The sequence below is a fragment of the Brassica rapa genome, chromosome A08, assembly GCF_000309985.2.
Source record: "Brassica rapa cultivar Chiifu-401-42 chromosome A08, CAAS_Brap_v3.01, whole genome shotgun sequence".
NCBI lineage: Eukaryota > Viridiplantae > Streptophyta > Magnoliopsida > Brassicales > Brassicaceae > Brassica > Brassica rapa.
Genome location: NC_024802.2, coordinates 17,905,144 through 17,930,747, shown reverse-complemented (window position 1 = coordinate 17,930,747; position 25,604 = coordinate 17,905,144). Strand labels below are relative to the sequence as shown.

Here is a 25,604-nt window from a genome sequence, read left to right as displayed (position 1 = left end):
GAAGGTTTTGATCTAGTGATTCACTACGAAGTATAGTAGATTCGCTATTGCTAGATACCGTCCAAACAAGAACCATGCAGCCACCTACAAACCACAAACGCTATTATTCGAACCAATTCATAACTGTAAAAAATGACTTGTGTTGGTAATATAGGAGTACTAGCCATTATTACATCGGGTGTAGCATTGACTGGTAAAGGAGTGTTTAACCAAACATCTTTAGACCAGTCAATGACCAGGAAACAGTACACATCTAGTTTAAGAAACAATCCTTTTCCAACTAGAGAAGTTTCCAAGGTACATAAAGAGGGACATACAAACAAACGCAAAAGAAACGAGACCGATCTTATATACATTTACGAGGAGGCAGAGGAAGTAGAAATAAAAGTCCCTAAGCTAATAGGAAACCTAAGGATAAGGGGCTTCAGTAGCTTTCACAAATCTGCCTTTGACACGCAACCTTGTATCAGCTCTTGCTTTCCTCGATTCATACCTTATGGTCTTATCATATCTGTCGGTACCAAAGATTCAATTAAGACAAAGGGAGAAACGTAAAACGGTGTTAGCTCACGGGTGGGAGATGCTGATCTATAGAAAAGTTATCAAAGGGGTAAGAAAAAAGCAGGCAGCATTTACCTCCGTGTTTTCCTCTTTTCTTTGTAACGCTGCATTGCATTGTCTCTGTTCTGAGCCAGCCGCTCCAGATCAGCCTTGGTTGCCACTCGTCTTGTACTCTTACAACTAGTTCCACCAATGTTTTCAGTGAAATTTAATTCACTGGAGGAGTTTGAACCTTTCTCGGAGCCGAAGGTAATAGGAAGATTGTTGCTCTCACACGTTAATACCTGCCCTGAAGTAGATTGATTGTAGTCATCCTGTAAAAGAATCCTAATCAGCATCACACACTCACAATAATTGTGTATCTATGATTAATTATATGTTGGTTAACACATAGATATCACAAGCCACAAATGGTTGGCATTGGTTTATAATCTGAGGTAAGCGAACTTGTATTGTATTTCTTACTAGATTTCAAGTGTTGGACACAATTTATTAGAAGAAAAAAAAACTTAGGAAAAAGGCTTCACCAAAGGTTAGACTGTAATGGGTCAACTGGAAAATACTTAAATGACAAAGGTTAATAATAACGTGTAGCTAAATATTTTACCTGGAAAATCTCTTTAACACCTTTGGCTTTAGTGGAACAAGTATCATTCTTCTTGACTTCAACAAAGCTGTTGATTTTGAATGAAGCAGCATCGTTTGTAACATAAGCAGCTTTCATTCTGCTACTGTCCTCGGGTTCTCTTGACTTTCCCAAGTTAAAATCCCAAATCTACAAGTTCACAGTGACACAGGTTAAGAACCTAAACACTTTCTTTTTGCACCTTAAGGAAACCAATCTATCACTTATCCTCACTTCACAGAGAAACCTAAACTGTTTTAATTCCGAGAGAGAGAGACAGACCTGAGTACTCTGTCTCTGGCCATCACTAGTATTAGCAGCATTCCACAGCAAAGCTGTAAACGACGTCGTTTGAGGCTGCTGGTTCACTTCTCCACCACCACTGATCTCCTCTTCATCTCTTCTCCATCCCAATCTCTCCTGCATCTCCGGAACCATATTCCCTTCTTCTCCCGCTTCTCCATCACACTCACCATCATCAACACCACCACCACCACTCCTGAGCAGCTCCTCAAGCTGTTTACCCAACACCTGCTTATACCTCCCGCAGCTAGATCCACCTTTCTTGGGAACAGGAACCACCAGCTCCTGCAAAACGTCAGATCCAGAGATCCACGAATCCAACTCCATCCCAAAACTCTCCATCGTCACCGGCACTTGCTTCTCTTCCTCCTTCCTCCCTTCAAGATCGATCCCCCACAACGCTCCAAGCTCCAACGCCGAAGGACAACCGGTGAACCCTTCGACAACGGAGCGGACGTGAGCGTCGGAGACGGAACAGCTCCCGTGAACATCCCAGTCGCACTCCTGACACAGGACGAGGCTGTCGGTGAAGCACCGCACGGAGACCGGCTCGCTGCCGCAGTTATCGCAGATCTGAGACCGCACGTGCTTCTTGGAGAGGAGATTCGCGGTGTGCACGTGGCGGTCGCAGGGTAAACAGAGCTTCGCTGCGTCGGCTCTGCAGAACAGAACCGCCGCTCGCTCGTTGCAGAAGTCGCACGGAACTCTCTCGCTACTGCTGCTCATGATGATTCCTCGAGAAACTATTTTTGGAGTGATGATCAAATTCAGTTTAACACGTTTTCCATTTTCGAAGCAAATCTTTTGGAGTCAATAAGACAGGACACAAGCTGTATCTGTCTCAACTAATTATTGTACTAATTAAATACCGTAGGGTTTGGGTTGTAATCGTCTGTGTTGCGGTGTATAGAATAGACTATTAAGATCAAGAGTGTTTAGATCTAACGGTGTACTGAGGTCTGAGGGTATTGCCATTATGACGGCTGTAGCCTGTAGAATTCCGAATCCTATCTTTGAGAAAATATCTAATCCACTTTTCACCTTTTGTTTTAATTTTTTTTTTTTTTGTAATCTATTAGGGGAAAGTTGGATTAAAGCACGTGATTTTATAGAATTAGCTCATTCCTTGAATAGCAATCACTACCAATATAGAGTAACGTATTGAATCATTATTCTTTCTTTTTCTCTTTACAAACATTTCAAAACTTTTTTTTTTGTTCTAACTTCAACGTAACTATATATTATACATATATAATCAAATCATATTGTCGATGAGATAATCTGATAATGTCATCTTTCATTGTAGGGCCGGTTGTTGGCAAGAGTTATGTGTGCTACATAAAAGCACATGTCACATAACTATCGTGAGATATTTTTCAAGATATCCAATCCATTGAATGTGAAAAACAAAGTGACGTCGATAAACAAAGATGCATTATGTCGAGTATAAAAATATTCCAAATATAATCCATAGAAGAAAAAAAACAGAAAATGAGAAAACAAATTACATAGAAGCTACATTTAGGCCCATTAACGAATAATTTTGAAAAGGAAGTTAATAAGGCCCATAAAGAAACAATTTCAAAAAGGAAATTAATAAACGGGCTTAGGCCCATTATAGATTCCGCCGGTGTATTTTACCCGCGGTGGTAGGTTCGTTTATAATTTGAAACAACAGCTTGCGAGGAAGAACAACCCTAAATCGCCATGGCAAACGAGAGATACTCAAGGAGCAACAGGGACGATCGTGATCGTGATTCGAGTGTGGATCGTTCGCCGGAGCGTGAAGGCGGACACCGGAACCAAGTCCGTGATCGCGATGGCGACTCGAAGCGTCGCGATTCGGATCATTATCGGCCGTCAAGGCGCGACGATAGGGAGGAAGAGAGAGATAGCGGTAAGGATAGAGGTCGGGACAGGGAAGGGAGTAGAGATAGAGATAGGCATCACGAGAGGTCTAAGGATAAGGAAGCTAGGAGCAAGAGGAAAGAGAGAGAGAGGAAGAGAATGTGAATAGGGAAGGGAAGAAGAAACCTAGGTTTGCTGATGGGAGTAGTGAGAGGAGAAGCAGCGTTGAGGATGTAGCTGAGGGTTCTGGGGCCATGAACGGAGAGATTGTGAGTTTCTATGCTCAGTTTCTTTGATCAAAAATAGTTTCTTTGTTAGCTCAGTTTCAGTAGATTTGTGGTTGGTTGCGTTTAGATTTCTCAAAGATATTCAAAGTTGTGTTTGTGATGCTTGTATCTTCTTGTCTCTGTGCAGGAAGGCGCCGCTTCATATAGTTCTACTGCATTGGAAACAACTTCATTGGCCCCTAGACAAACCCTGCCCACTAAGGTATCTTCGATATCTACAAAGGATGAAAATAAGGGAGTTAGTAATGTCAGGTCTCATGAGGTTCATGGAAAATCTAGTACAGATGGAAGAACATCGTCAACAGCTGGGGAAGTAGTGCAATCTTGTCGTCTCTTGATGCATTAGCGAAAGCTAAGAAAGCCATAGAGCTTGGAAAGGGAATTGCGGATAGATTTAAGAAGCTTTCTTCGGTAAGATTTGTAGATATTCTGGACATTTGCATTCATTCTTTCTCTTGGAACTTTGTTGTTTGATAAACTTATTTCTCTCTTCTCTGACGCAGATGAACCAGGGTACTAAGCCAACTTCAGAAGGTAGTCCACATACCAGAGTGCAATCATCGACTACCACTCCTGCTGTCTCTGCAGGAACATCTTCTGCTTCAGCACTGCCACATGCTGTCTTCCCTGGCCCTGAGAGTACTTCCAACATTGAAGCTGTTAGGAAAGCTCAGGAGTTGGCAGCAAAGATGACATTCCGTCATGATCCTTCAGCTCTCAATTATTTCTCAGGACAGGCACCCACAGAGACAATGGCTGTTACACAGAAACCGGCCAAGCCCCTGTTCTGCGTGTGGATGCGCTTGGAAGGGAGATAGATGAACATGGGAATGTGATTAGTGTGACTAAACCAAGCAATCTTAGTACATTAAAGGTCAGTAAAGTTAATTTAAGTGTCCAAGCTTTCTATGTTTTTCTTTTGGGGATCGAGCTCCTAATATACTACTTGGATGTTTACAGGTTAACATCAACAAACAGAAGAAAGATGCTTTTCAGATTCTCAAACCCCAATTGGAAGTAAATCCAGAAGAAAACCCCCATTTTGATCCAAGGATGGGAATTGATAAAAACAAGATTTTGAGACCAAAACGTATGAGTTTTGAGTTTGTTGAGGAAGGCAAATGGACTAGGGATGCTGAGAGTCTGAAGTTAAAGGTATGCATTGTATTTTCTTTGATGTATTCTTTTTAGCCATTTCATTATTGCTGGCCTTTACAGAGGTCTTACTGTGTCTATTTCTTTATCTTTGATTTAGAGTCAATTTGGTGAAGCAAAAGCAAGAGAACTGAAGGTGAAGCAAGCCCATCTGGCTAAGGCCAGTGATGGTATCAATCCAAATTTGATAGTAGTATCCGAACGTGCCCCGAGAAAAGAGAAGCCCAAGGAAGTAATCCCAGATGTTGAGTGGTGGTACGTAATTTTTCTCACTCTGCTTTTTTTTTTTTTAGTGCTGTGCCGTTTGTTTCGAATATTCATCTGATGAAGTTTAGATGGCATAACTATGAGGAAAACAAATTCATACTACAGCTATCAAACTGAACGTGTAACTTCTAGGGTATAGGATGAAAGTGATTAATAACCATAAGGAGTAGCTTCTGTTCCTGTTTGTTAAGTGTTATTCGTGTCTATTTTTGAATTATTCTCCCATTTCTGTTAGTCTGGATATGTATACCTAATATTGCATTTTGTTGAGTGGTGGCTCATTTTACTCAGTAATTTGCCGCATATAGCTTCTGAAATTTTGTACACTTTTGTGACACCACCTTGTGATTACTAGTAGAATATGGTAAGTGGTAATAATGAATCTCCTATGATATGTGAACCACTTGATTTCCCTTCTTTGATGCAGATTTATCTGGGTGGCTTTTGTGCTGTGATTTTTGGCCCCTTTTCATGATGGGTTGTCTTAGCTCATAATATTTTTATTTTCTCTTTCAGGGATGCAAGTGTCCTCACCAGTGGCATATATGGCGACATAGCTGATGGTGTCATTACCGATAACGACCTGAAGATAGAAAAACTCACACATTACATTGAGCATCCGCGTCCCATAGAGCCACCTGCAGAAGCAGCGCCTCCACCACCCCAGCCTCTTAAACTGACAAAGAGGGAACAGAAGAAGCTGCGAACCCAGAGGCGTCTATCAAAAGAAAAGGAGAAACAGGAGATGATCAGACAAGGTTTGCTTGAACCACCAAAAGCAAAGGTGAAAATGAGCAACCTGATGAAGGTTCTTGGGCCTGAAGCAACACAGGACCCAACCAAGCTTGAAAAGGAGATCCGCACAGCAGCTGCCGAACGTGAGCAGGCTCACGTGGACAGGAACACAGCAAGGAAGCTAACTCCTGCAGAGAAACGTGAGAAGAAAGAGAGGAAGCTCTTCGACGATCCAACAACAACGCTGGAGACGATAGTGTCGGTGTACAAGGTGAACAAGCTTTCTCATCCTAAAGCTAGATTCAAGGTGGAGATGAATGCAAGACAGAACAGATTGACAGGGTGTAGCGTGATGACGGATGAAATGAGTGTGATTGTGGTGGAGGGTAAGAGTAAAGCCATAAAGAGATACGGGAAGGTTATGTTGAAGCGGATAAACTGGGAAGAGGCGGTGAAGAAGGATGATAAGGAAGGAGAGGAAGAAGATGAAGACGAAGAGGAGAATAGTGAAAATAACAAGTGCTGGTTGGCTTGGCAAGGAAGCGTTGCGAAACAGAGTTTCCATAGGTTTCATGTACAAGAGTGCTTGACGGAATCAGCTGCCAAGAAAGTATTCAGTGATGCAGGTGTCGCACACTACTGGGATCTCGCTGTCAACTACACAGACGACTAAATCATTCCTTAGTGTATTCTGCCAATTGCTATAATGTCCGTCTCTGGTACCGTTACTTTTCTTATCTTCTGTCATCATCCATCACCTTGAAACTGCTTTAACTACTACACATGTTTTGTGTTCTGCTTTTGTTTTAACTGTTTTTTCACGAGGTAACTAATCAAAGGTAAAATGATGCAGAATGCATGATCAGATTCACCTCTTTTCAGTAAAACATAAGAAATTAAGAATAGAGGTAAACTCTGGAACAAGTTAATGTCATTGATTAAGTCGTAGTGTCTAGATCCACGAAGACTTTTAGAATGATTGAGTTCTTATTAAAGTACAAAAATAAATATATATCCTCTGATTACAGTTAACACTTTCCACCAACCGAAATCATGATGATAATGTATTGTCACGCGCATGACCCGCTCGTGTAGAAATGGTCATATGTTCCTTCTTTTATCACACGGACGTGCGACAAATGCTATCAATAGGAAAAGCGGTTCAAGCGTTGCGGATGTAGTTTATCAAGCGGAACAAGAGTGGATCGAACGGATCTAGCGGTACAAGTGTGGATCGAGCGGATCTAGCTGTCCAAAACATATATTTGAATGGTGAAAGTAGATAAAAAGTGGTTCAAAGTACTGTACAAAATTTAAATAATATATATTACTAATTATTTTATAATTAAAAGTAGCTGTCATTAAATATATTTTATAAATAAATTATATATGTTGTCACAAATAATTTAAAATATCTACTTATAATAGTATTTTATATTAACTTTAAAATTTATTTAATTATGTTTTATTTATGTAAGTTAAACTGAATTGACATATAAAAATTAGTTAAATAAATTTTATATATATTAGTTAAAGTTAAAGTTGAGTTGGAAAATAAATTCAATATATATTAAAGATAAATTGAACTAGTTAGTTCAAAATAAAATATTTAAATAGTTAGTGTACTTAAAAGAAACTCTAAAATATAATAAACAATTAGATTATACAAAATAAATAAAAAAAATAAAATAAAGGAACCGCTAAAAACACTCTGCAAGAGCTGTGTAACTACTGTGTATAGTGGTTCATTGATTTTACTCACAAATTTTGAACCGCAAACAGTCTATTAATATTTTATTATTAGATTAAGCAGTTCAGTTTCTGATTTAACAAAATGTTGAATGGAAGAGTAGAAGGTGGATCGTACGTATAGGTGTGTCTTCCACCTTTGGCCCATCTCCCATTCAAAACCAAAATGCGTCGAGACTCAGTGGTCGTTGTGCGCCTGACAGCTACGGCCCTCCAGCTTTCTCTTTACCCAACAATCCACACGCGCTCCTAGACATACGGCGCGTGTACCAATCCCACTCCCAAAACTATTCCTTACGACTTTTTTGCCTTAATTAAAGAGTGTTTCTTCGTTTTTGTTTTCTACCTTAAATATTTGTCAAAACTCTCTATTTGGTTTATTCTCTTCTTCTTCCTTCTCTCTGCTTTTGAAGCATTCCTGTGAGTGAATTCGATCGAATAAAACAAAAGAGTGGGTAAACAAAATGGATATGGCGACGGTAACGAAATATCTGGAGAGATCGGTGCAGAATTGTTCATTGAGTAACCAGATAAGGAGTTTCGAAGATGAGCTTGGTCTGACGGACGAGAGCGGAGAAGATCATGTCCCGATCTTGGATAGAACGTTGGAGCTTAATTCTCACATATCTATTCCTTCACATTTGGAACAGTGTCTTGATCTTAAGGTAGAGAGTAACTTCATTTGTTTCCTTGTAGTTGAATTATTTTGTTTGATGTTGCATTTATTACATCAGCCCTTGTCTCTATTGTCTTTAAATGCTCCCAAGTTTTTTTTTTTCATTTTCATAACTAAAAGAGAAACCCTAACTGACATTTATCCTCTATGTTGTTTCTTTGTGAAATAAATTTTGTTTTGGTTTTTTTTTTAGTGGAATTCTTGTATATTTTACCAGAGAGCTTCGCATTGAAAAAAATATAGTCCAAGTTGTTTTTGTCTCATGACCTGGGGAGCAAGGAAGGAAAGCAGAATCATTCTGTCACTTCTCTTAACGCAAAGTAGTTATTTATTACTTTGGAATATTGATGTATGAAGGTGGTATTTAATGTTTAGACAGGAGAGATTTTCTACATAAACCGGAAAAACGGAATGAGGGTGATGGAAGATCCAAGGAACTCGGTTAGCAACGACAATGCAGATGATTTCAGTGGAGAGTCGGATGTAACTATGTTTTCAGAAGAAGATAGCGTGTCCTATTATGAGAGCGAAGAGTCTTCATCAGAGTCATCAAGGGAGAGTCACATAGAAGAGGAAGAAGAACAAGTTCTTGCGGTTGCTGGTTGCAAAGCTTGTTATATGTATTTCATGGTACCTAAACTCTTAAACGATTGCCCCAAATGTGCAGCTCAGCTTCTCCACTTTGATCGACCTCACTCTGCTTCTCCTTAAATGTTTTTGTTTTCATTTCTTTTCAGTCTCTTCACATAAGCTTTTAGTTTTTCTTTCATTTTCTTTACTCTCCTTTTCATCTCATAGATTCTATATGTATAAAGTATTGGTCGTGTTCTGTTTCAATCGCATTAACACGAGGTTTGAAGGCAATGTTTCAAACAACAGATGAAAAACATTAATCAGGGTTAGAATGGTGGTAGCATGCATGTTTTGTATGGAGTTTGTACATTTGTGAGATACAAAAATCGATTGGTTATGAAAGGAGAGATTGTTGAGTGTTCATAGGGGATGTTTGGGACAGTTGCTACACTAAAAACATTTAAAATTGGGTCAATGAAAGATAAGAGGACTTAAGAGCACCCGCGCTCTATGTGGGAAGGAAAAATTCATAATGATTGCAGCATGTGAGTACCACATTTTCTGCTCCTTTTGTTTCCCATTTTAATTTTGAGTCTTTTGACCAAAATAAAGATTACTAAAACAACAATTAAGAGAGAAAACTTAATTCAACTTTAGAATCACAAACACTTAACTAATAATTCCTCCATTTTTGTCAAAAAATAAGTCCTCCGTTTTAAATAAGTGTTATTGTAGAGTAATTTTTTTTATAAAATAAAAGTCATTTTATGATTTTAATGCAATTTTCACATTATCTATTTTGCCTCTAATTAAACTTAGAAACAATAATTTTTTTTTAATTTTTTAACAATTAAATAAGGATAAAAACTAAATATTTAAATATTTTATAATTTTCTTAAAATTTTAAGCATTTAACTTGAAATGGATAAAGTATTACCGTTAGTAAACATTGACAAAAATAGTTTATATATAAAATACTCCATCAGACATATTTATTTTTTGTGGAGATATAGCTGGATTTTTAGTTTGCGTTTTTAGTTTGCTAAAAATGTTGAAAGACAATGAATGTAATTACTTAAATTATCATCATAAGTTTCATAATTAATTATGTCTAATACTTCCTCCGGTTCATTATAAGTGTCATTTTGACATTTTTCACGGAGATTAAAAAAATTGTATAATAGACTAATATATTCTTATTTAATATATGAATAATTAAATAAAAATAATTTAAATAAAAATCTATTGGTTATTTAAAAGAGTAAAAAATAGATTTAATGTATAAATTTACATTAGAATTATAGAATAACACTTATTTTGAAACAAAATAAAAAACTTAAAGTCACACTTATTGTAAAAACTATTACATTAAATGCTTGCTAATAAAAAGTCCGCTTATGAGCTAATGTCAACTCTTGGACATCTGTGTATTTAACTATTTTTGGTTCATTTTGTTAAGTAGTTAGTTGACTTTTATTTTCTTAGCTGCTTCCACCTTCAAAAGAGGAGCGAGAGCTGGTAGTTTGTGAAACTTTTCACGTTTTTTCTTCTCTATAGAAACAAAGGAGATGTACTTTTAGTTAATCCTACAAGATGTTCGAGAGTTGAAATTAGCTTATTAGTAGAATACACTGAGTCTCATTTAGAGGCTTCACATGCTTGTGCGGATGAAAACGTATCAATAGATAAAAACACATCAATGTCACACAGCTGAGGAACATAGCTGATAGCCCAATGAGAGGCTTGAGCAAGAAAATCACAATTGGTACAGAAACATAGATGTTGGCCTAAGAGTTGTGTGTGCATATACAACCAAAAACGCGTGAAGAGACGAAAGGACAAATAAAGCATAGATTGTCACGAATGTGGTATTAATAGAATCATAAGGGAAATTTAGAATTATTAGACTCGTCCAGATATCATTGTATATGAATGAACAAAGTAGATCGGTTCTAGAGAATCTAACTATCGTATGACAAAGTGTAAGAAAACGGTAATCCGAGTCTACCATAGGCCTGAACTAGGCTTTTGCAATTTTATATCTCATGCTTTTCATTAGAAGAATGCTTATTACAATACATAGTTTGCTATTTCTAATTCTACAGGGATCTTTTCTTTAAATCTTTATTACTTAGACTGTAAATGGTAACTATGAAATAGAATTAGTAGAATCAAAATAGATGGAATGAGATGAAAGGAATTAGTTTAAAAATGGAATATTTTTATTCTATCCATTCATAATAAAAATAGCAGAGAAATGTTTAGAAAATATTTTTTGTATATTTTTTTGGAATGTTTGTGGAATTAATAAAATGAGTATTCTATTACATTCATATCAAATAGTGAAAATATAGAATTAATTAAATAAATTATTTCGCACCATTCCATTAAAAAAATCAACAACATAGTTGCACCCAGAGTCGTGCCTCAACGATAGATTCTGAAACATTGGCTACATCAAATTTTCTTGAAACAATTAAGAGCATATTTTTCTAGTTTCATCTATTTAAGCCCAATTAACAAAAATATAAAAGAAATGCTTAAAGGTTAAATTTTTTTTATGATTGTTACAATAAAGAAGAATTTACTACATTATAAAATGAATTATGGTTTTCATACTTAAGCAACTAAAATAGTATATAATCATTTTAATTATCAAAATACAATACAATAAATAAAAATCGGTTGTATTATATATATTTTTTTATTTGGGTATATTATACTTGTTAATGTATATCATACAAAATATTAAAGTTCTACTTGTTTTATTTATTTTCATAGAGCTGGTTAAAATTTTCAAATTTAATAGTTTATTCAACTTTTTTGTTTTGAAAAAATAAAAACTAGTTTGTTTAGTAATTTAGCTTTTATTTGTTTCTACTATATGACCTGACTATGATAACATTTATCACTAAGTGTAGGAATTTTATTTTCGCTTATGGCAGCTCAAATTGTTGGCACGACATAAGTCACGGTTTTTAATTATAGACATATTTTCATAGATGATAATAAGAGTTATTGTTTTCTATTAGAATTATCGAAAATTTTCAAATTTCTTTGTCATAGAGCATATACCAAACTAAAATAGAGTATCTGCAATTCTACAGGACCAACATTTGGTATTTACAAAAATCGATGGAAAATCGTAAATAAATTTTTTAAAAGAAATGTATTCATTTAGGGGGAATTAATTGTACATGATATCATGTGATTATTTTCAATCAGAGGAAGTTTGGCTATGCATGACTCCATGTAGTAGCAAAATCTCTCATTAAAAACCATTTCCTTTCTCGTCGCCAAAACTTTTTTTTTTTTTTTGCCAAATATGTGAATTATCATATAAAATGAAGCATGATTGTAACATGTTACAATAGTTTTAAGACAGTCTAGAATTAACCTTGGCAAAAAAGAATAAAAACAAGGTTAGGTCTAGCCAGAAGAGCATTTCCATGATCTCTTCATGTAATTCTTCACAGGTGAGCTAGCCATCTCTGCATCAGAGGATGGAAGCTTTTTCTTTGCCGCTGTCCCAGAATGACATCCCGTACGCGACGATCAATAATCTTGAAAACTTGTGCAGGGGAGGTAGAGATCGAGTCATGAAGGCGCTTGTTCCTTTCCTGCCATATGCTATAAACTGCAGCTTGTGAGGCTAGCCTGTTCAGGAGTCTAGATGTCTCTGAATCTCTGATGTTTAGCCATTCAGCAAAGGCCGTCCAGGTGTGAAAAGCTATCGGTCTTGCTCCCAATCTGTGTAGGACCATATGCCATAATTGCTCACTCCATTCACATCGCAAGAATAGATGATCCCTGTTTTCAACATAATTATTACATAGACAACATGTTAATGGGACAGGGATGCCCCATTGAGCTAACCTCTGTCGCGTTGGCAAGCGATCCTGGTGGGCCACCCATAGAGTAAAAGCATGCTTAGGTACAGAGCCTGAGAACCAGACACTAGATGTCCACGGTTTGACCGTATCTCTCGGTCTTAAGTCCTCCCAGGTGGCTTTTGCAGAGAATCTATGGAGACTGATTCCATTTGCCTCCCACACGTATGAATCTGGTTGATTTGAGCTTGAAGGGAGGGGGATTGTTGTGAGATAAATGTGTAGGTTTTCCGCAGCCGGAGAGCGAGCTCCCCTAAGCATCCATCCATGCTGATTGCAAGCAGTTGCCACAGAGGCATTTGATGCGATCGCTAGTTCTGTAGGACCCCTTGGCCCAAAATATTTAATTAATGGTCCCATTGGGGTCCAAGAATCCCACCAGAAGCTAATTTTCTCCCCATTACCGATATCAGCACGAATAAATCTCTCAGCAAGAGGACGAAGATGTAAAAGGGAGCGCCATGTCCAAGAGGTGGCAATATTCTCATCGATCTCCCAAATCTGGCTACCGCCAATTCTGTAAGCCTTCATCCAGTCAGCCCACAGCGACTGTGTATCATCAAACAGTCTCCAGATAAGCTTTAGGCACAGCGTCTTGTTCCAAAGACCGAAATCCCTTAGTCCAAGACCACCCTCCTGTTTAGGGAGGCAAACCGTTTTCCAGGAGACCTTGGTGTTCACATGACCAGATATTTTGCCGCTCCAAAGAAAACTCGAACAGAGAGATTCTATTTGCTTGAGACACCCCTTAGGTAAGATGAAGGCCGATGTCCAGAAGTTTATAGAACCGTATATCACTGATGATATCAGCTGTTTCCTACCTGCAAAAGATAGAGTTTTGACAGACCATGCAGTGAAGCTTCTCTTTAATTTGTCAATTAACGGTCTATAATCTGAGATCCGTAGCTTCCGGTGCATTAGAGGGAGTCCTAGATAGCGAATAGGTAGTGAGCCGAGAGTGAAGCCTAGACTTGCCAAGTCGTCGGTTTCAGGCTGGGTCAGACCTGCTGCATATAATTCTGTCTTGGTTCTATTCATAGTGAGCCCTGACCACCTAGAGAATGCTTCAAATGTCTGAGCAATGTGATCCAGAGACTGTTTCTCTCCATCGAAGAAAACCATGATATCATCCGCAAAAGCGAGATGAGTGATATTGGGATCAGTGGCTTTAGGGTGAAAGCCAATAGAACCATCACTATACTTGACCCTCAGCATCTGCGAAAAAACCTCCAGAGCCAAAACAAATAGATACGGAGACAAGGGATCACCCTGTCGCAGACCCTTAGTTCCCTTAAAGTAACCACAAAGCTCCCCGTTTATTGCCACAGAGAATCTGGTCGTTGTTATGCATTGCTTTATGAGGTTCCGAAAAGTCAAGGGGAAATCCATCGCTTCTAGTGTGTTGAGAATGAAGCTCCAGTTCAATGTGTCAAAGGCTTTCCTCAAATCTACTTTCAGCATACATCGTTTAGAGATTGCCTTCCAGTTGTACCCCTGAACCAGTTCAGTAGCTAGTAAAACATTTTCAACAAGCAAACGGCCAGGAATGAAAGCAGATTGGGCATTGGAGATGAGCGTTGGCAGGACTTGCTTTAAACGGTTTGCTAAAAGCTTGGAGACCACCTTGTATACAGAATTGCAACAAGCAATAGGTCTAAATTCTGAGATCCTTGAGGCGTTTGTTATCTTTGGGACCAGGGTAAGGATCGTTGAATTCCACTGTTGTAATAGCTTCCCTGAACGAAAGAATTCACTAACTCCCTCAATCAAATCTTTACCCACAGTCTCCCACTGAGAGGAGAAGAATTCACCCGGGTATCCATCTGGTCCTGGCGCCTTATTCCTCGGTAGATCAAAGAAAGCTTGTTTGATTTCTGTGGCGGTGAAAGGGGCATCCAATAAAGCAATGGCAGTTAGGTCGCATTTTATTGAGACCAAGTCAGCGATGGCTTCCGGCGTAGAAGAAGTCAGGGTAACTTGTCCTCCTAGCATATCGGTGAAATATTGCACAGCGTGATTTTTGATGTCAGGGAGGGAGTCTATTACCGCATCGTTGGAGTCTAAGAAGAAAGAAATTTGATTGGTATCTCTTCTTGATTTGATCGTGTTGTGGTAAAACGCAGTGTTAGCATCGCCTAGAGAAGTCCACTGAACCCGTGATCTTTGCTTGAGGAAAGAGTCCTCCGCTATTGCCAGAGTAGACCATTTAGATTGCGCATCTCTCTCTGCCTCTGCATTTAGAGGGGAAGGGTCAGATAAGGTGACTTGCTGACATTGGATTAGATGCTCAAAAGCTTCAGAAACCCGCTTTTCCAGATTGGAGAAGTTGTCTTTGCTGAAGTTTCGAATAACTGGTTTGAGTGCCTTCAGTTTCTTTGAGATACACAGTTGTCGCGAGCCATGGAAAGAGAGAGAGTCCCAGCAAGCTTTAATCAAGACTTGGAAATCTGGATGCTGAGTTAGATGAGCGAAAAACTTGAAGGGCCTCTTCTGTTTAGGTCTCAGCTGATCTAAGAAAACACAGCATGGACTGTGATCTGAGATTCCGAGTTCACCAAACACACCAATAGATTCTGGAAATTTGATCAACCATGTATCATTTACCAAAATTCTATCTAGCTTCTTTGATACATGCTTGTTTGTCCAAGTGAAAGTGTTGCCGCAGAAAGGGAGATCAGATAATGAGCTTCGGTCAAGACATTCACTGAAGTCGCGCATCCCCCGCTTGGAAGAGAATTGATCAAAGTGGGAATGCTCTGAAGGTGAGATTATTTCGTTAAAATCACCCATCACCAACCATGGAACACCACTGCATTGAGGATCACATGAAATAGCTTCCAGTTCCGACCATAGAAGCCTTCTCTCACATTGATCATTTGAACCGTAGACTATAGAGACCATTATTTCTTGGACTGAAGTAGGAAGCTTGACCAGACAATTTACTAGCTGAAGAGATTTCGAGAGTATCCTAACAGAGACCGAACTGTGCCAGATTATCCAAATACGCCCCAGCTCTGAGAAATCATAGTTGTTGTCACAAAACCAACCCGGCAAAGAACGAGATACTATAGTCGCTGCATTTGCCGGCTGTACATGTGTCTCAATGAGACCTCCGAATATAGGTTTATTTTTCTTTAACCATTTCCTAAAACCACGCCGCTTTACAGAATCATTAAATCCTCTTATATTCCAACAAAAAAGATCCATATATAAGAGGTAAAAAGTTAGAGGTTTAAAGGGCCCCTAGCCCTAGACCTGACCTTCTGCAGCTTCTTGTGTCTTTTAGAGATCACTTCAATGAACTTGTCATGATCTTCACTTGGATTATCCTCATCTTCTGAGTACTCCGAAGATTCAGAGGTAGAGTTTTCTCCTGAAAGATTCGATCTAGTTGGGGAGATTCCCCCATAAAGACTCAGATCAATACAAAACTCGCCCTCTTCTAATTCCTGGCTGGAAACATGAAATGGGTTTGGAGGTAATCCCGCTGCACTGGAGGTAGAGGCTCTTGTCATTTCGAGATTCCTGGTCAGCTCTTCCGGTCTCTGTTCAGGAGACCTTGCGACAGACTTGCCGGTTTCCTGAATTCCTGCGGTAACATTCAATCCTTTAGAACCCTGACCTTCAATCTGATTCGCTACAGGTTTGTAGACCTGCTTGATTTTCTTGGAATTCTTAGGTTTTGAGTGGCCACTCGTGTTTGAGTGGGTACTCTTTGCTGCTTCATTTTTATATCGCGGACATGAAATAGTAGGATGCTTAACAGAGTTACACAGGGTGCAAGTTGGCGTAGCAGATTTGCATCGTGAGATAGTGTGCCCAACTTTTTTGCAGAACGAGCATACAGAAGGAAACCATGGGCATGAGACTGAGATGCGGTGGGTAACGCCGCTTTCAAAGCTTGCGTTAACAAACTCCGGGAGAGGCTTTCTCGGATCAATAATAGTGTAGACTTTTGCTACCTCAATGTTTGTCAAGTTTTCCGTTGAAGGGTGAAGACGGACTGGGTGTCCTACCAGGCCCGCTATCTCTTTCAGGGCGTCTCGGTTGAAGAATTGCAATGGGACACCCGTGAAGTCCAGCCAGACAGGAACCATTTCTAACTCCGGTTTGTTTTGCTGTACTCCCGGCGACCATTTTGCGACGAACATTGTCTGACCATCAATCTGCCACAACGGCTGGCTCAGTATATGTCTTCGTGCATTAGGACAAGGGACCCTTATGAGGAAAGCATTCCCGTCCATTTTGGTAACCGAGATATCCCGTCTTTGGCGACTCCATATTCCATTGACAATTGCGTGAACTGCTCCACGAGGAGGGACCTTCTCGTAGAATTGTCCAATGATGAAGCATTCCCACGCTTTTTTGTTCTTCTCAACAACAGCATTAGGGATCGTAACACACAGCTCTCCTGAATCTAGAGTAAACGGTTTTTCCTTAGGGAGTAGTGTTATCGTGCTTTCTTTGACAAAGCTCTTCCAGATATCTGCCGCTTTACGGCCAGCTGTCTTCTCAGGCTCAGGAAGTCCTGCCAAAGAAACATCTTCAGTCGCAGCTACAGTAATGACTGCAGGTGGTACTATCTCTGCTCTAGCTACCGCTTGAACAGTAGAAGGAGCGTTCACTGTCGCAGCTACAGTTGAGACCGCAGGTGAGGCTTTCTCTGTCGCAGCTACAGTCGGAGCAGTAGGTGGGACTATCGTAGTTTCAGCCGGTTCTGACCCAGGTACAGAGATGGGTACTGTAGCTAGGTTTACAGATTTGGGGGTTTCCACATCTGTGGCGCTAATCCGCTGGGCATCCTTTGCTTGAGCTTCCTCGGGCAAAGAGTGGCGATTTTCCTCATCACTTTGGATTCCAAAGGGAGGAGATTCAATTTCGGCTGTTTTAGACACAGGCGAAGATTTCTGCGATGAAGCAGGGGATGAGGACCGAGAGCCAGTACCAGAGGGTTTGTGGCCTAGTGCGTGCTTCTTGGGTGGTTTCTTTTTGGCCATGGGGCCCGGAGGGAGCCGACGCCGTGAGAGGCGACGGTGGAGGTGAAAAGATGTAGAACGCAGTTTGGGAGAGAAAAGTGTACGGAAGGAAAATAATATTTTTTTTTTTTTTTTTTTTTTTTTTTTTTTTTTTTTTCAATTAAAAAGTTGAAAAGATACAAATATTCGTCGCCAAAACTCAAATCTTAAACAAAAGGTTTAAATAGATTGACAATAACAATCCTAAATGGAGTTGGTTCGTCGCCAAAACTCAAATCGCTATAACCAACTCCATTTAGGATTGTTATTGTCAATCTATTTTGCCGGCCACTGTTACACTAACTATATTGTGTGGTATTATTTCGGTTGATATTAAACAAAAGGTTTACATAATAGTTCCTCGAAGGTAAAAAAAGTGCAAGCAGCAGCAGCGATCACACACAGCTATAGAAAATTTATACCAAATATTGAAGAATATTGCCAAAAATGTAAATAAAAAACAATTGTAAAAAGTACACATGCATGTGTTATGGTGTATATAGGTAGGAGAATTGTGGGGGTCACATGGAGTTCAGAGAAAGAGCAGAAGAGTGCCCACGTCGTCTGTGGTTTAGGTCCTCGGGCTCTGCGGATACCAAACACCATCATGCATGCCCAGCTCTAATTTTTTTTTTTCGTTCTTTTTTGGTTTCTTTTTTTATACAAATTAGGGTTTTCTTTGTGTATTTCACATCCTCCTACGACCATCAAATATAATATATACCCGCATCTCCCCCAGTATAGTATATAAAAAAATACATACTTTAACAATTTCTTTTGGAGCATTTTCAACCTATAATACTATTATAATATCAAGATTACACTATTTTAGCGTAATTTTAATACTAAAATTTTTTTCATCTCAAATTCAACTCCAAAACACTATTTTAATATGATTTTCACACTAAACCTCTCCAATCTACACTAAAAATTACATCATTTTAGTGTAACAATATAATTTCACAGTAAATTTTACGTAAACATATAGTGTCACACTAAAATAATGTAATTTTCAATATTAGAAAGAAGAGATTACAATTAAAATAGTGTGGAAATCATACTAAAATAGTATTTTAAAATTAGGTTGGATTTGACTTTACATCATTTTTCACACATCATTTATATATTATTAGCCCTTCTTTATTTCTTTCTTTCATGCTCCCTTTATATGGTTTCCTTTTACACATATTTTATGAATGTATTATTCAAGTTATCTATCTTATATTATTGACATTTTTGACAGGTATTGTCATCATATTTCTCTCCACTCTCTGCCCATCCACTTGCCTCATTTCTAATAAATTTAATTTTATTATTTCTCAAGTCACCCATGAGTCCTTTTTCTATAACATGCATATGTAACTAATAAGCAACTATGGTACTTCATATTCCTACATTTTTCTTACAACGTAAAAAGATGGACGTACATCTATGTTACACATAATTAGTACTAACAAAACCATCGATCAGTCGCAGTAAAACCAAAATAAAACATTTAGTGTAATTAAATTATCATCCATTTTGATAACCTCAAATGCTAGCTTAAGATATTAGAATTTTGCAAGTGAAAAGTATACAAAATAATAAATATATATTTTGAGAGTAGTAGTAGTAGTACGATATATTAGTAAATTTGTTTGCCTTCTATATATGACCATAATATTTTCACATACAAAAATCTCAGTTAAACATATATTAAATAAACACGAACGAGTCGAAAATTCACTGGCCACGATATTCACGAATTCTTTAGTTAGGGCTGATACACATGATTAATTTATGATGCTATTTTCGTAAGACTTTAGTGAAAAGATAAAGTTGTACTGTTAAAATATTTTAGGAAATGAGTGATTTTTATAAGAAAAACAAAAAGAGAATGCAATGAGTGATCGTTTTTCTGTAAAAATCGACTGTTGTAAGTAAAAATTAAATTAGTTAACGATCACTACACATCTAATAGAACATGTTTTTCATCATTCACTCATAAATTTCTGCATGTGTGTAACATTTTTATTAATTTTTGAGAAATTGAGAAATTGAGAAAATATTATAGAAGATTGATGTGGATGGCCTCTACTTAAAATTATAAGAATACTGTGGAAGGCCTCTACTGGATGCAAAATAAAGTAACTGATTGTTATCGATATGTTAAATGGACATGCTTGGATTATAATGGTCTAAACTCTAAAGACTTATTATCTAAGCATAAAAGGTTTGAGCCAAAAAACCATATATAATGAAGAATTGTTTTTGTAAGAACACGTCCGTAAACAGTTTTCGTTATTAGGAATAATTAAAAGAAAAAAAGACTAAACTAGAAGAGAAAGTTGACCCCAAATTTTTTTGGAAGAGATCATTACAATATAATTAGAGCTATAGAATAACCCAAAATCCCATTAAAAGAAGCAACCCATTAGGGCTAAAAATAAACTTTTCAAGTATATCAATAATTTAATTTCTTTGAAAACAAATTAATAAGGCTGTCAATTCTTTGTCACCGGAACATGGTCTGAAAAAGCGATTAGCTGGACCGATCACAACCCAATTCATCCATTTTCCTCGCGTAGGCATACCTTTCGTCCATTTAAAGTCAATAAAATCCAAATAAATTAAATCTTTTACAGGGATAATCAATATATTGTTAAATCAGTTTGAGTAAGAAGAAGAAAAAGTGTAGTCCTAAAATTATATATACATGACGTATCTATATTTTTTATCTCTACGTACATGAAATAATCCATAATTTCAGATTTTTATAATATTTAAAGCTGGCAGACAGAGAGACCATCACACTCCTCTCTTTCTTACATTCCCACAACCTCCCAAACAAAGAGAATTAGTGGAAAGTATGATTTGCAGAGGAATCATTCTCTTCCTCGTCCTCTCTCACTCACAACCCTACACACATATCATATAATTTTAAAAGTACCATATATAAAATATTTGTAATAGAAAAACAAAGAAATAACTAAATAAACAAAACCCTTATCTTCTTCATGAGAATCATTTCCTCTCCACAAAACCATGCCTTCTTAAAGCTCTCTTCAGTAACCCATCCATATATGGCCTCATGCTGAGATCATATGACCGATTTGTTTCCTCTTGAACCCTCTCCGCTTTACGGCGTTTGCAGCAACGGCGGAGGCGGCTTCTTGGAGGCGGTGATGATGAGAGAAGCAACAATAAACAATCAAGATTCTAGTGGAGAAGCATGTTCCGTATCCGATCCAATAGCAGCTTCTAATGAATATTATTATAATCCGGCCAACGAAGACGACGGATCCGCCTCCAAGAACGACGTCGTTGCTTCTACTAACCTAGAAGACGGTAACAGAGACAAATCTTGGCTCCGCTTAGGTGTAGGCCCTGAGAAAAACAACAACGGGACATCATCATATAAGCTCCAACGTTGTTGTAGCAAAAACGCAAGTGGAAGAGAAAATTCGTTAGACCTCACTTTGTTTACCTCATCCTCAACCGCGGCAGGAGCGGTTAGAAGTAAAGTAGATCACCCGCAGCCGCAGCCGCCATATTCTCATGATGAGTTGCTCACGATGCGTGGAGCGTCTTTGGTTTACAATCACCAGTTATTCCGGCCTCAAACGTTACTAAACCGCGGCTATTCGTTTCCATTTTCAAAACCATGGATACCTCAATATACGGCGCCATTTAGACCTTCATCAATAGGAATGATGAGTGAGCGTAACGTTACTATCAGTAATAGCTTTACAAGGAGTTGGTGCGAGGAGGAGGGAGGAGCTGGACCAAGCTCGGAGTTTAGGGTTATTGATCCTCCAAAAAGACCACATTCTGGTCTTTGGTTTCTTCTCCAAGCTTCGCAATTTCAGTAATTAAGACCTCTCTTGCATTTTCTTTAATCCTTTCTCAGTTTGGTTCAATTTTATTAGGTGAAACTCGATCATTCTTTTTTAAACAGTGTATATATTTGATAAAATTTGATTTGTGAACGCAGGGAAAAGGAACCGTTCTTACCTCAAGTAAACAAAAGCTACTTGAGAATCAAGTAAGTCTTTATTTGTCTCATGCATTATTGAAACTTATTTGTTTACGGAAGTCACTAAGATTGTTTCTGTTATATTCTAATTTTTCGAAAACAATTTGAATTTGCATGGATAAGAGATGGGAGAATCACGGTTAGATTGCTAATTAAGTACCTTATGAAGAAGCTTCAGTTGGATAGCGAGTCTGAGGTAAATACCTAAAGTTTTATAACTCTTTTATATAATGTTTTTAATGTTCTAAGTTTTGTGGATAAGAAATGAAAACGACATTACAACTCAATCCCCAACTTGTTAGGTCACACGTCTGATGTCATGGTGTCGTAATTTATATAACTTAGTTCAAATAAATCTTAGCTAGATATATTCAAACTTTAGTAATATAGGCTAAGTGATGGTGTTACAAAAAAAAAAGGTTATTAGGTGATGAAACCACTTTCTCTGAATATTAGGGCTACACAACATCCTTAATTTGGCGCAAATCTAATTAATAATCATGAATAATCTAGGGTTCGGATTTTTGAATCTGATTCCTTATGTGCTCAATCAATCAATTTCAAAACGAATTTTACATTATTTTAGCTTAATGATTCATCAAAAGATTTGTTTCTTAAGTAACTCTTCATTAGTAAGAAATTTGATAACCCAAAAAATTCCTCCATCTATCTCATTTGACAAAAATAGTGCTTAATTGTGTACTGATCACTTCTCGAAGTACCCACTACCTTATAAATAATTATTATCATTATTGGTGTTAATTATATTGTATATTCTCATAGGAATCTGGAAACCGAGAGGGGAATTAATTAACTGGCCTTTTCATGAGTTTCAGGCTATAATATAGTTATTGGTAATAATTTATAATAATGCTATTTGTGGAATAAAACAAGTCTGGGTCATCAGGCATGCTTGCTTTGAGAATAGTATAAACCAGAAAATAAAGTATATCTTAATGCAACCTCAAAAAGCTTACATGCGTAGGTGTATGCGTAGATGCTCTCGTTATCAGAATTGACATTAATCCAAGTATATTGCATGTTCCTATGGAGTCTAGATAGGCTCACAAATACATATTCATGCGCAAAGAATCAACTGCATGCATAGGTGTGCTTGCATGTGTATACACATAGTACATTCAATCTACCAGGTTCAGAAAGCTGCCGTTTAGATATTAGGTGGTGAAACACAAATTTTGAGTTTCACCTTAATTGGATGAGACAAGCTAATCGACTCGGCTAGGTACCTAATTTATCATATACATGATTTTTATTCTACATTAATTACAAAAGAATGTCACTTTCTAAAACACTAGTTGAGTAAATTAACGTCTTAGCATCCTTCTACGTGGTCATACGTACGGGTAAATCTTCTTAAAATTTTAGTTGTGTTATCTCGTTGATGATTGGATGACGTCTTGATTGTTGAGATTAGAGATCAGCTTCTACAAAAACGCACACTTTCATCATAGTTTAGATAATAAGTAGTATGATTTTTGATTTAAAACAAAAGACTTCAAAATTGTCTAGCACCAGTAATTCAATTAATGTAAACGGTAGTAAGAAATTTTGGAAAAAAATGGTAATAACATAGCCTGAAATTATTTCATAAAAATCAAATTATGAAAAGTTGGATTTAACGCAAAATACAATTAACGATGAAAAATAGTTTTCCGTTTAATGCTGAAGTTTCCATGTTTTAGCTTATTTTCTTGAGAGCATGCATGTCGCCACAAGAATATATATTGATATTTGGTCCGCGCATTGTGACATATAATATTCTTATTCAAATAAGTTTTTGATGAAAAACGTGAATTGAAAGCATTGATGCATGCATGGCTAACTTTGTCTTTTCCATCGAGCCAAAAGAAAATGTATCCCCCACTAACAAGCATATTAAAATTTCCCTAATTAAGATTTGGATAGTTTAATAATTTTCCTAGTCAATTAATTAGTTCACAATCCATTTAAAAGTAAATCCAAAATCGGAATGCAAGCATTTTAATTTGACTTTTCTAATCAAGTGATTGGAATAAAAGGTATTGAATTTTCTAAGAATAATAAAATGCCATGAACACTCAACACTGCGTGTAGAAAAACAGTACGTTAATATCACTTCTAGAATTAGTAGTCTATATAAACACCAGCTTTAAAAATATCCATCTTTCCTCGCGTAACTTAAATTATTTTGGTAACACCATGGGATTTGAAATTTTGCTTGAGATTCTGAATTCATTTTTTCGGGTAGCTGTAGCTATGAGCGAAAATTAAAGTTAGGGTTTAAATATTCTGGTACTTTTAACTTTTTTTTAAAAGAAAAACTGTTACCTTAACCGACCTAACATATGTAAAGAAGTATATAGACGTTTATTTTAAATATGTATCGTAAGATCTTGGCCGTGAAATATCAAGAAAAACAAATCTTGGCCGATATTAGAGAATATATAATGTTTGTAGATTTAAATAAAAAATGTTTTAATAGCTAATCTAAGGTTGGTGTGACCGTATTTGAAGGTATTCCTATTGTTCGATTTTCTTTATGGTCAAATATATGTGGTGAAAAACGGGGGGAAAATTACCTAACACTGTCGTCACGCTTATGCTTGCTAAGGTCAGCGATTCTCTTAATTGATCGTCGAATAGCAGAAATGTGTATAGATTTTAAACAGGGAGCTTGAAGTTACGTGTAGAATGTCGCATCGTAATCCCAAGTGGTCCACTTTCATGAATGTTGAAAGTTGAAACAAAGATCATCTCCTCACCAACCAATCACGTTCCTACAATAGAGCACAAAATAAACTATTAGTGTTCGAACTTGAATGATTTTTATTCATTACGTACCTTTTAGTTTCAACTGACCGATTTTAGTTCTTTTTTTCACTTCTTATCTTTGGCGTTAAGTCGAGAAAAGTGGAGATTTTAGGTATACGCACGGCAACAAACAAAGCACAAATTTCTTTACATGTTAACAATAAAAAAAGACTCACAGAGATTTTTTAAAAATGGTTACAGTAGTCATAGACGGAGTAACCCAATAGATTATCTAACCGGTCAAATTTGTAGATCATGTGTGTTATGCATGTACTCTAGTATATCCCCTTTCACACACACGAGCACGTATGTGAATATTTACCATGTGATCTTGACTCTTTCTTGTTTGTTTGATGATTGCAAACTATGGAAACAGATAGAAATAAGATGCAGAGGGCAACAATTATCGCCGTTGTTGACGATGCAGCATGTAAGAGATACCATATGGAATCCAAAATCATCATTACCATCATCATCTCCTTCTTTCACTTTGCTTCGGGATTCATCAACTAGTGATCATGTCATGATTTTGCATTATGGTAGGACTGCTTAATGATAAATTTATTTAATATTTTTTGCTTTCCGTGTAATATTTTTTGATCATTGTGTATTTATCAAGTTCTAAATGTTCCTCTCTCTTTTTTTGTGGGGTTTTGATAGTATTTGATAGTTCTCTTTTTAAAAAAAAATCAATGGAAAGTGATAGATGTTAAACGGTTTGTAAATTAGTTGACAACAAATAAAAGAAACATTTATCTACTTCACATAAAAACATTTAGAAATCACACCCTACTGATAAAATTCCTCTAATACCATTATTGTTCACTTGGGATTTCCACTTACACTCTTGGCGGGTTTTTCCTAGCTGGCGGTAGCTACGATGATTAACCCTGCTGGTGATATCTTCGATGAGGTTTCTTCTCGCCACTCCTTTACTCTCCGACTTACTCAAACTTATCTTCCCACAATATTCGTTGATTGGTTCTCTCTCTTTAGTAAAGCAGAATTTGAGTAGGTATCTAGGATGCTGTAGGCACCGTGCATCTAAGGTTTGAGGGCGCCTTTCTCTCAGGTTCGTGGCAACAATCAGGCCT

At 37.3% G+C, this 25,604-nt stretch overlaps 4 protein-coding genes and 1 pseudogene across 4 annotated transcripts; 3 read left to right on the top strand and 2 right to left on the bottom strand.

The window, feature by feature from the left end:
* Nucleotides 1-202: 202 nt before the first annotated feature.
* On the bottom strand, nt 203-2,320 carry LOC103835359 (zinc finger protein CONSTANS-LIKE 15). Its single transcript, XM_009111513.3, has 4 exons — nt 1,469-2,320; nt 1,169-1,336; nt 637-875; nt 203-511 (listed from the first exon to the last, which is right to left on the bottom strand). The coding sequence occupies exons 1-4, from the start codon at nt 2,213-2,215 to the stop codon at nt 409-411; spliced, it is 1,257 nt and encodes a 418-aa protein (XP_009109761.1). The 5' UTR covers nt 2,216-2,320; the 3' UTR covers nt 203-408.
* Nucleotides 2,321-2,993: 673 nt separating this feature from the next.
* Nucleotides 2,994-6,646, top strand: LOC103835358 (annotated as a pseudogene).
* A 774-nt stretch (nt 6,647-7,420) lies between these two features.
* LOC103835357 lies at nt 7,421-9,126 on the top strand. The gene is made up of 2 exons (XM_009111511.3): nt 7,421-8,195; nt 8,582-9,126. Exons 1-2 carry the CDS (start codon nt 7,995-7,997, stop codon nt 8,915-8,917), a joined length of 537 nt encoding a protein of 178 aa, XP_009109759.1. The 5' UTR covers nt 7,421-7,994; the 3' UTR covers nt 8,918-9,126.
* Nucleotides 9,127-12,249: 3,123 nt separating this feature from the next.
* Nucleotides 12,250-17,666, bottom strand: LOC108869333. Its single transcript, XM_018653595.1, has 3 exons — nt 15,925-17,666; nt 12,656-15,814; nt 12,250-12,589 (listed from the first exon to the last, which is right to left on the bottom strand). Exons 1-3 carry the CDS (start codon nt 17,664-17,666, stop codon nt 12,250-12,252), a joined length of 5,241 nt encoding a protein of 1,746 aa, XP_018509111.1.
* A 43-nt stretch (nt 17,667-17,709) lies between these two features.
* LOC103835356 (protein LAX PANICLE 2) lies at nt 17,710-25,189 on the top strand. The gene is made up of 4 exons (XM_009111510.3): nt 17,710-21,531; nt 21,658-21,708; nt 21,823-21,895; nt 24,887-25,189. The coding sequence occupies exons 1-4, from the start codon at nt 20,768-20,770 to the stop codon at nt 25,061-25,063; spliced, it is 1,065 nt and encodes a 354-aa protein (XP_009109758.1). The 5' UTR covers nt 17,710-20,767; the 3' UTR covers nt 25,064-25,189.
* Nucleotides 25,190-25,604: the final 415 nt, after the last annotated feature.